We start from the raw sequence: 11964 nt of genomic DNA, 5'->3' as shown, positions 1-11964 counted from the left end.
GGACAATGTTGATTGACAGTGGGATCGCAAAGAAATTCTGGGCTGAGGATGTCAATACTGCTTGCTACTTGGTGAACAGGTGCATGATCAGGTCCCTTCTTAACAAGACTCCATATGAACTGTTGAATGGAAAGAAGCCCAAGCTGACACATCTAAGGACTTTTGGGTATAAATGTTTCGTCCTCAACAATGGAAAGGAAGCTCTTGGAAAATTCGATGCGAAAAGTGATGAAGGAATCTTTCTGGGATACTCATCCCAAAGCAAAGCTTACAAAGTATACAACAAAAGGACTCAATGTGTTGAAGAGAGTATACATGTGATTTTTGATGAATCTCACCTCTCTTGTGAGAAGGACATGCGTGTTGACCAAGATGGAGAACCTTTATCTGTTCCAGGTGAAGTTATTAACATGGCAAATGGAAAGGCATACATGATGAGCCATGTCAAGGAATCCAGTAAAGATGATACAAATACATCTTCATCCATTGGAGAGGAACCTAGTCCCACGATGACAACAACTGAAGCTAAAAATAGAGTTGTTGATGCAGTCCAAGGTACTTCACTTGCTAAAGTAAGAAGCGGCCAAGAACCTCAGTCAGATACACCTGGGTCCTCTACAAATGAGAGTCAGTTACAAAACTGGAAGCACAAAAGCTCACATCCTCTTGACAATATAATCACCCCTCTTAACTCAGGTGTTCAAACCAGATCAAAAGCCAGAAACTCACTTGCCTTTTCAGACTTTCTTTCTCAAATAGAACCCAAAAATATCAAAGGAGCGATGAAAGATGCAAACTGGATCACAACCATGCAAGAGGAGCTGCATCAATTTGAAAGAAACAAGGTATGACACCTGGTCCCTCGCCTTGCAGATCGAACTATTATAGGAACCAGGTGGGTATTCAGGAACAAAATTGATGAGTTTGGAAATACAACAAGAAACAAGGCAAGGCTTGTAGTTCAAGGCTACAATCAGGAAGAAGGGATAGATTATGATGAAATGTTTGCTCTAGTTGCTCAAATAGAAGCCATTAGAATTCTCATTACCTTTGCATCTCATATGGAGTTCACACTGTTCCAAATGGATGTCAAAAGTGCATTTCTAAATGGCTATCTGAAAGAAGAAGTCTATGTCAAGCAGCCTCCTAGTTTTGAGAGTCACGAGCATCCTGAGCATGTGTTCAAACTGGACAAGGCATTGTACAGGCTAAAGCAAGCTCCCCGGGCTTGGTATGAAAGGTTGTCTAAATTCCTTATAGAAAATGGATTTACAAGAGGAAAAATTGACAACACTCTTTTTCTGAAGAAACGAGGGAGAAACCTGCTCATTATTCAGGTATATGTTGATGATATCATTTTTTGAGCCACAACTGACTCTCTTTGTAAAGAATTTGCAAAACTCATGGGGAGTGAGTTCGAGATGAGTATGATGGACGAATTAAATTTCTTTTTAGGACTTCAAGTGAAGCAATCTCAGAAGGGAGCATCGATAAGTTAGCAGAAGTACATCAAGGAATTGCTAAAAAGGTTTGACATGGAAGCATCAAAAGTCATTGACACCCCTATTGTCACAACTACCTGTCTAGACATAGATGAACCTGGTTTCCCCGTAAATCAGACCATGTATAGAGGGATCATAGGGTCACTCTTGTATCTTACTGCAAATATACCACACATTGTGTTCAGTGTGGGTCTTTGTGCAAGGTTTCAATCCAATCCAAAGGAATCTCATCTGAAGGCGGCTAAGAGAATATTGAGATATCTCAAAGGAACGCAAGAACTGGTTCTCTACTATCCCCCATGTGACAACTTTGATCTTATTGGGTATGTTGACGCTGATTATGCATGATATTTGGTGGACAGGAAAAGCACGTCTGGAATGGAATATTTCATGGGTTCTTGCCTAATCTTGTGGGGTACAAGGAAGCAAAACTCAATGGCACTCTCAACTGCTGAAGCGGAATATGTAGCAGCTGTTTCTTGCTGTGCTCAATCGCTGTGGATCAAGCAGCAATTGGAAGACTTTGGAGTGTTCTCAGATTGTGTGCCTCTCCTATGCGACAATACAAGTGCACTCAATATGGCCAAAAATCCAGTCCAACATAAGAGAACTAAGTACATTGACGTGCGTCATCACTTCCTCAGAGACAATGTTGAAAAGGGGCTCATTTGCATGAAGTTCTGCAGCATAGAAGATCAAATTGCAGACATATTTACCAAGGCCTTGAATAGAGAACATTTTGAAAGAAATCGTCTGGCACTGAGATTGATAAAGCCCAACTGAGAACCTGGTCCCTCGATGATTGGCTATGAAAGACATGTTTAGGCAAAATTAGCTTTAACGTGTTTTCTGGCAAAGTCTAACTCATCTTTATACCATCACAGGTAGACACGCATGATGATTACCGAGCAAATAGGCAGTTGATGCAGTACGCGCTGGTAAAAAGAGCAAAGCTTATAGATGCAATATTAGTTAGGGAACCTGGTTCCCCTAACACGGGTTAGTAGTTTCTCTGTTCTCTCATGCACAATTTTGAACAGTTAAAACAAGTGCCATATCATCAGCACGTCAGTTTCTTTTCTCTGCATCTTGTGAACTCAAACGTCTTACCCGATAATTATCGACCCGATTCCCAAAACTGATGCCCTTTCTTAACCGGTCCCTTCATCTATCACTGTCACAACTCCTCCCATCAAACTTCAAAACCCCATTCTTCTGCCTCTCCTCAAACTGCCAAATTCCTTCTCTTCTTCTCATCATGGCTGAAAATCAAACAACCCCGCGTGCTCCAAATGACATCCCCATTGAGTCATCACCTGTTGACACACCCATATTAGACTTCTCACCCCACACTACTACAAACCAAAACACTAGTACAGAATCACCCACACATTCCGTCTCCTTTCCTACCCACTCGAGTTCAAGTTCTCATAGGAGTCGCAAAATCTCGACTCCCAAAAGATTTGTAGCCCAGAGCCCTTCTCCTACTTCGCCGGAAAAAAAGGGGATGAACAGAGTATTGCTGACAAAGAAGAAAATCAGGTAATTTCAAGCTCGCCTATGAAAAAAGGGTCAAAGATGGATCCAACCGATAGTTTCGAGAAGCTTAACTCAACAAAGACTGCTCCTAATCTTATGTTTGTCACGCCCCAAACTAGGGGAGGCACGACTGGCACTCGATACTGTATTCGATCGAGTTAGCCACTAAACATACTAGCTAACTAGACTGGGGGCCCAACAGATCGGGCAGCACAACATCTGAAATACTAAGCCTGGACCGTAAGGTTATGACATGAATAACAATAAGCCATATAAACATAGGTAGACAAGCCAAAATAATAAAATACTAGCTGGCCGACGAGGCCGCGACTGAAGACATACATGCCTACACACCTATATATACATGCCAAGCCTATGGGCTGGAGACTGAAAGCAGCAAAAAAGAAACCCAGAATATTGGGTCCACAATAGCCTCTAAGAGTGTCATAAGCACCGTCGGGATAAGGCCTTAACTATACCCAAACTGTACAACAAAAGTAACCATCCTATGAAAGCTCCAGGAAGAGGTAGAGCTTACCAACTCACAGCTGAACCCCGAAATCCTAGCGGAGGGGTCGATCAGAGTCCCTACCTGGACCTGCACGCACGAAACAAAAATGCAGTGTCCCCAGGCAACGGGACATCAGTACGAATAAAAATGTACTGGTATGTAAGGCAGAAAGTAGAATCATACATAGCTGATGTAAAAAGGTAATAAAGATACCACCTGACACTGAAACTCTGATAGCCTCCATGGCCGACATTCGACGTCATAGTAATAAAATATGCATGGTATGCTCGTGTAATCGTATGTCGTGAATACATATATATTGATGTAAATGCATGACATACCCAACCAAATGCTAGCAATGGCGGTCTCTCCCGGTAGCTAACCGGTATCATATTCCAACCTGTGGCCATCTGTATAATATATATAGTCTTTCGGGCAAATAGGCCCCTTACCTCCGATTATAGCTCGAAGTCCATGCATAATATGTCATGTATGATATGAACTTTGAATGCACATAATAGGCCATAACAAGAACTTAGCCAACCTTGGCTCATTGGTACTCTTATTCTCATAATCTCATAATCACCTTCGTATCGCATACAAATGTCTCGTGGAACCTCATATCTTTTTTTAATAAGTTTGAAAACTTAGCTCGACTTTTAGAAAGATAACTTAACTTTGAATATGTTCATAAAAAGCTTAAGGTGCTTCACTTAGTCCTTATACCTGATTTCTTGATAATTAGTAAAAGAAAGTATTTCAAAAAAAATCAAATGTTTTAGTAGTTTAAACATAAAAAATTATATTTGAAAATTTTGAAATCGACAGATTTTAAAATACACTTTAACAAGGAAGAAGGACTGATCGCAAATACTAAATGCCTTTATTTTTAAGTCACACAACCCAAAGACGAATAAGAATTCATATATATGGACATATATTTAAGAAAGCCGACAAAATGACATATATAGATGTCGAATACCCTTTTTAACCGAACGAGTGGAATATCAACCTAATAGCATCATGAAAATACTTCAGCTACGATACCAATGCCTTTCACAGAAGGTCTTTCTAGCAACAGAATAGTAAAATATCACATTTGGCGTCTTAGGAATTTCCCAAAATTCGTGCTAAAAGGAAGGACGAAGCTTAGCCTTAACATACCTCTCCAACGAACGTCCGAATGTCTGTAGTTCCTTCACGAAAGTTGTTCCTTACGTCCTAAGCTTCGAAACCACTATATATATGCAGCTTATACACACCTATAAACAGTTCATAAATGAGTTTAAATCGGCAGATTTCCCATATGACCCTAACTTGACGAAACGCCCGTAGAACTTTGTAAAAACGATCATAAAAGAGTCCCAAGATGATTACCTTGGCAAAGAAAGTATAAATCCTAAAGAACCAGCAAGAACAACAATTTCCTATCTTCCAAAAATAGCTCCAAACACAGCTAATAGAAGGGGAAAACGATTGCAAAGCGTAGAGATTGCGCTTCTAGGCACGGGGGCAAACTTTAATGATAGAAATCGTTAAAAACGCACCTTAATCACTCAAGAACACCATGAAACCCTCTCTTAAGCTTTCTCACTGTTTTGGGACGAAGATGAAATGTTTTGGGGTCTTAAAAGTTGGATTTTCCGACTTATACCACTTGTTTGACCCGACCCGGTTTGCGACCCAATTTCAGCCCGGATAGTCCGCGGTAAAACAGTCATAACGTTTTACTCCAATGTCGGTTTGATGTAAAATTTCCTTGGTTGCAAACTAGACTTGTAGAACTTCGATATGGTAGGTTGTGGGTCCCATAACTCTTTATATATTGGGAGAAATGATCTGATACATTTGACCCAAAGTTTAGAAAATTTATTAGAGAAATTTATGATAACTTTTGCCGACCTTTATTTCGCAACTTGCTTGACTCCAAAACTTAACATGTGACCAGTGTGATATTATAATACCTCATAACACATTATTCTTAGCATATTATACACTCTTAGTCTTATCCCACAGGTGCAAGTTAACTTAAACCTTCCGAACGCGCGGGGTGCTACCCGAGCCATTTCTTTAACAATGAACCTTTGTTTAAGGGATTCCTTTGATTTAAAGCTTTAGTTTAGTTCCTTGATATTACCACACATTTTCAATCTTATTCTCCCAATGTGCTATACCCAATCATATATACCTAATATAACCACGCCACGTTACGTATATTACGTAAGAGAAGAGAGAAACACCTAGGGTCTCACAGTCTCTCCCCCTTAAGAACATTCGTCCGCGAATGGGTCAAGTCAATTCCTTGGTTTCATTTCTTGTCCGCTAATACATTATTTGCGAGGCTATATTTGTTACATTTGCAAAGCATAAATCAAATTCTGAAGATTCCAACTACTAGGCTTCGTATAGCTATCTCGCAATAAAAAAAATTTAAATTGCACTTTCAAGTCATTTAAAATCCAATTAAGTTGCTGTAAAGAAATAATTGGCAATTATTTAAATGCGACTCACCTTAAGTCGTAAATAGGTGGGGGTACTTCTTCCTCATTTCCTCCTCAGCTTCCCAGGTCATTTCCTCGATGTTGTTATTTCGCCATAACACTTTCACGGAAGCCACTTCTTTAGTTCGAAGCTTCCTTACCTGCCGATCTAAAATAACTACTGGTACCTCTGCATAAGATAAGTCTTCAGCAATGTGAATATCCTCAATGGGCGTAATACGTGAAGGATCTCCAATGCATTTCCGCAACATAGATACACGAAACACAGGATGGACTGCTTCCAATTCTAAAGGCAAATCAAGCTCGTATGCCACCCTACCAATCCTCTAAATAATCTTATACGGTCCAACATACCTGGGGCTGAGCTTCCCCTTCTTTCCAAATCGCACGACGCCCTTCATAGGCGATACTTTCAGGAAAACCCAATCTTCTACATCAAACTCTAAGTCTCGTCGTCGAACATCTCCATAAGACTTTTACCGACTTTGTGCTGTACGCAACCGGTCTCTAATAAGTTTTACCTTTTCCATTGCTTGCTGGACTAAGTTAGGACCTAGCAACTCTGCTTCCCCGACCTCGAACCAACCGATCGGCGACCTACACTTCCGCCCGTATAGTGCTTCGTAAGGAGCCATCTGAATACTAGCTTGGAAGCTGTTATTATAAGCGAACTCAATAAGAGGTAGATGATCATCCCAACTTCCTTTAAAATCTAGCACGCAGGCACGTAACATATCCTCAACTGTCTGAATAGTACGCTCTGCCTGTCCATCAGTTTGCGGATGAAAAGCGGTGCTAAGATTTACCTGTGTGCCTAGACCCTTCTGAAAAGATTTCCAAAAATATGCTTTAAATTGAGCCCCTCGATCAGAGATAATAGATAATGGCACTCCGTGAAGGCGAACAATCTCTCGAATGTAAAGCTTGGCATAATCCTCAGCTGAATATGTCATCCTGACTGGCAGGAAATGAGCAGATTTTGTAAGCCTATCAATAATTACCCAAATAGAATCATACCTCCGTGGAGTGCGAGGCAAACCAGTGATGAAGTCCATATTTATCATGTCCCATTTCCATAATGGAAGCTCAATACACTGAGTTAGGCCTCCAGGCCTCTGATGTTCGGCTTTAACTTGCTGGCAGTTGGGACATTGGGCTACCATCTCCGCGATATCTTTTTTCATTCCATTCCACCAATAGATCTGTCGAAGGTCCCGATACATCTTTGTCGCTCCGGGATGAACTGCATATCTAGAATAATGGGCCTCCGAAAGAATCTTGGCACGGAGCTCTCCTACTGACGGTACACATAAGCGGCCCTGGTATCTAAGGACTCCATATCCAGTTAGCTCAAATAAAGGTTGTCGCTGCTGTGGAATACTTTCCCTCAGTTTTATAAGATCAGGATCCTCGTGTTGTCGCTCTTTCACTTCAATAACAAAAGAAGATTTTGCCGTATTCTGAACAAGAATGCGTCCACCCTCTACATCTACCAAACGCACCTGCAAACTAGCTAGCTGGCATAGATATTTGGTCATCTTGACCTTATCAGCTTCAACATGGCTTAGACTGCCCATGGACTTCCGGCTAAGGGCATCAGCAACAATATTAGCTTTGCCGGGATGATATAAAATATCAACATCATAGTCCTTTAGTAATTCTAGCCATCTTCTTTGTCGTAGGTTCAGCTCCCTCTGTTTAAATAAATACTGAAGGCTCTGGTGGTCGGTGAAAACATCAATATGAACCCCATATAGATAATGCCGCCAAATCTTTAGGGCAAATACAACTGCGGCTAACTCAAGATCGTGCATAGGATAGTTCTGTTCATGTTTTTGCAACTGTCTGGAGGCGTACGCGATAACCTTACCAAGCTGCATAAGAACACAACCTAGGCCAATTCTCGAGGCATCACAATATACAACATAACCCTCGGTGCCATTCGGAAGAGTCAAGACAGGTGCCGTAGTAAGCCTTTTCTTTAGTTCCTGAAAACTTTGTTCACATGCCTCAGTCCACTGAAACTTAGCTCACTTATGTGTCAGTTTAGTCAATGGTGTAGAGATAGAGGAAAATCCCTCCACAAACCTTCGGTAATACCCTGCCAAGCCTAAAAAGCTACGAACCTCTGTCAGATTCAAGGGCCTCGGCCAAGTCATCACAGCTTCAATCTTTTGGCCATCAACCTTGATACCATCGCCGGTAATAACATGACCAAGAAAAGCTACAGAAGTTAGCCAAAATTTACATTTAGAGAATTTAGCATATAACCTGTAGTCCTGGAGAGTCTGCAATACAGCTCGCAAGTGGTCCGCATGCTCGGCTTCCGATCGCGAATATATCAGGATGTCGTCAATAAACATAATCACAAATTCATCCAAGAATGGTTTAAATACCCGGTTCATAAGATCCATAAAGGCTGTTGGGGCATTTGTAAGCCCGAAAGACATGACAAGGAATTCAAAATGGCCATACCTCGTCCTAAATGCTATTTTTGGGATATCAATATCCTTGACTCGTAGCTGATGATAACCGGATCGCAAGTCGATCTTCGAAAAGCATTTGGCACCTTGTAACTAGTCGAACAAGTCATCAATCCGTGGAAGAGGATACTTATTCTTGATAGTGACTTTATTTAGTTGCCTGTAGTCAATGCACATCCGCAAGGACCCATATTTCTTTTGAACAAAGAGCACCGGAGCACCCCATGGGGATGTACTTGGCCTAATAAAGCCTTTATCGAGCAAGTCCTTCAGTTGTTCCTTCAATTCCCTTAGCTCTGCAGGAGCCATTATGTAGGGAGGAATGGATATAGGCTGCGCATCAGGAAGCAAATCTATAGCGAAATCGATTTCCCTTTCGGGGGAATTCCTGGAAGCTCGTCAGGGAATACCGTCGGGAATTCATTCACAATAGGAACCGACTGAAGAGTCGCTGGCTCCTTATCTATATCCCTAACATGAACCAGATGGTATATATAACCTTTAGCAATAAACTTCCGAGCCCTAAGGTATGAAATAAACTTACCCTTGGGCGTGGCTGCATTACCTTTCCATTCAAGGACAGGCTCACCAGGAAAATGAAATCGGACCAACTTTGCACGACAATCAATATTAGCATAACAAGCTGCCAACCAATCCATACCCATAATGACATCGAAGTCTAGCATAACCAATTCAACTAAATCAATAGAGGTTGGACGGTCATTAATTAACACTGTACAATCTCGATAGACATGATTAGCTACAATAGAGTCGCCAACTGGCGTAGACACCTCAACTAGATGTGGCAACAACTCAGATCTCATGTCAAGCTTACCAGCAATAAATGGAGTAATATATGAAAATGTAGAGCCGTGATCCATCAATGCATAAATGGCATGAGAATGTATTGTCAATATACTTGTGACAATATCTGGGGATGCCTCTGAATCCTGTCAGCCTGTGAGTGCATAAAAGCGATTTTGGCCACCACTAGAACCTGAGGTGTCTCCTTCACCTCTCCCCCTACCACGGCCCTGAGTAGACTGTGGACCTGGTCGGGGAGCACGGACTGAGGGCGAAGAGGCTGTTGTGAATCCTGAAGGCTGAGCTGGTATACCTCTGCCTAACCCTGGGCACCGGCTAATATAATGTCCTGTCTGCCCACAATGAAAACATGCACTCGAACCCTGTCTGCATTGCCCGGTGTGCAGCTTACCGCACTGAGTACATGGAGGAGTAAGCTGTCTCATCTATGCAGAACGCTCCTTTCGACGGCCCTCAGGCTGGCCTGAGCTCTGCCCCGGTCCTGACTGAATATAACGATCAAACCGCTGGCCCTGCATCTGTGGTGGGAAACTACCTACTGACCGAGGTAGATGTCAATGGAGTGGGGGCCTAAAATCAACTCGTGGCTCCCTATAAGACCCCATAGTACGAGCCCTCTTACTCTGCTCCCTATCCCTGCGAGTATCATGAATCCGATGGGAAAGGTCCTTTGTAGTCTGAGCGAAAGCCTGTATGCGGGAAATATCTACATCATCCGATAGGGATGCAACCCTACAGTCTCTAATCATATGATCCCCCAAACCATCCACATAATGATGAACTCTAGCCCTCATGGTACGTACTATATCTGGTGCATACCTTGCCAAAGAATTAAACTTATGGCTATAATCCCTCACACTCATATCCCCCTGCTTTAGGCTAAGAAACTGGTCAAGACGGGCCTCCCGAACTTCCCGTGGCAAATAATGGGCTAAAAGAGCCTCAGAGAAGTCCTCCCACTCTGCTGGCGGAGCATCAGGTCCTCTAGATCTCTCCCATGCCTCATACCATAGGACGACTACATCACGTAGTCGAAAAGAAGCCAACTCCATAGCCTCGGTGACGGAGGCATGCATCACCCTCAATACTCTATACATATGGTCTATAAAGTCCTGGGGATCCTCAGTGGAACTGGATCCTGTAAATAATAGAGGGGCCAAGTGAAGAAACTCTCGTACCGTCGAGCTTCCTATCCGATCTATCCGGGCATCTGCTCCTGACTCTAGCTGTCGCTCATGAATAGAAACCATCCTAGTCAGCAACTGAACAGCCTCCCTCATCCCCTGCTCCCCAGTCTCTGATGGGGGAACAATAGGTGCTGGAGGTCCTGTGTCTCTAGTTGCCTCAGGTACCAATGGAACTGGTGAGGCTGGAGGTACTGCATCTCCCTGGGCTCCAACAAGTGCTGGGGAAGCTGAAACTAGGGGTACTGGAGACTCACTGTGAGCCTCTAAGGGAAATCTATCCCTCTGACCCGGTGGGGAATGACTGGTACCTTCTCCCGGATTCATACCTATCTCTCGTTGTGCCATCTCCTGAGCGTAGGTAGCCTATTAGATAGGAAACACAAAGCACGATTTAGATTTCATATGTTCTTATAACTTCGCTCTATAGCACGATCTATTAATTGAAAGAAATGTAACCATTCCTAAATGCCTCATAGCCTCATAATTATAAGTGTGGTGCACAACACACCCATAAGCAAGACTCTACTAGACACGGCTTGTGGACTCCCTGGGATACGACCTGCTCTAATACCAAGTTTGTCACGCCCCAAACTAGGGGAGGCACGACTGGCACTCGATACTATATTCGATCGAGTTAGCCACTAAACATACTAGCTAACTAGACTGGGGGCCCAACAGATCGGGCAGCACAACATCTGAAATACTAAGCCTGGACCGTAAGGTTATGACATGAATAACAATAAGCCATATAAACATAGGTAGACAAGCCAAAATAATAAAATACTAGCTGGCCGACGAGGCCGCGACTGAAGACATACATGCCTACACACCTATATATACATGCCAAGCCTATGGGCTGGAGACTGAAAGCAGCAAAAAAGAAACCCAGAATATTGTGTCCACAATAGCCTCTAAGAGTGTCATAAGCACTGTCGGGATAAGGCCTCAACTATACCCAAACTGTACAACAAAAGTAACCATCCTATGAAAGCTCCAGGAAGAGGTAGAGCTTACCAACTCACAGCTGAACCCCGAAATCCTAGCGGAGGGGTCGATCAGAGTCCCTACCTGGACCTGCACGCACGAAACAAAAATGCAGTGTCCCCAGGCAACGGGACATCAGTACGAATAAAAATGTACTGGTATGTAAGGCAGAAAGTAGAATCATACATAGCTGATGTAAAAAGGTAATAAAGATACCACCTGACACTGAAACTCTGATAGCCTCCATGGCCGACATCCGACCTCATAGTAATAAAATATGCATGGTATGCTCGTGTAATCGTATGTCGTGAATACATATATATTGATGTAAATGCATGACATACCCAACCAAATGCTAGCAATAGCGGTCTCTCCCGGTAGCTAACCGGTATCATATTGCCAACCTGTGGCCATCTGTACAATATATATAGT

General features: G+C 42.7%; 1 protein-coding gene across 1 annotated transcript; it reads left to right on the top strand.

Annotated features, from left to right (window-relative positions):
* The first annotated feature begins 1535 nt into the window (after positions 1-1535).
* LOC138910333 (secreted RxLR effector protein 161-like) lies at positions 1536-1850 on the top strand. The gene has a single exon (XM_070201564.1). The coding sequence runs from the start codon at positions 1536-1538 to the stop codon at positions 1848-1850; it is 315 nt and encodes a 104-aa protein (XP_070057665.1).
* Positions 1851-11964: the final 10114 nt, after the last annotated feature.

Source organism: Nicotiana tomentosiformis, chromosome 4 (assembly GCF_000390325.3).
Source record: "Nicotiana tomentosiformis chromosome 4, ASM39032v3, whole genome shotgun sequence".
NCBI lineage: Eukaryota > Viridiplantae > Streptophyta > Magnoliopsida > Solanales > Solanaceae > Nicotiana > Nicotiana tomentosiformis.
The sequence above is the reverse complement of the archived record's forward strand: the minus strand, read 5'-3'. Positions and strand labels throughout refer to the sequence as shown.

Excerpts from the sequence above, each read along its gene's own strand:
- LOC138910333 (XM_070201564.1), top strand. The coding sequence starts at position 1,536 with ATGGAAGCATCAAAAGTCATTGACACCCCTATTGTCACAACTACCTGT.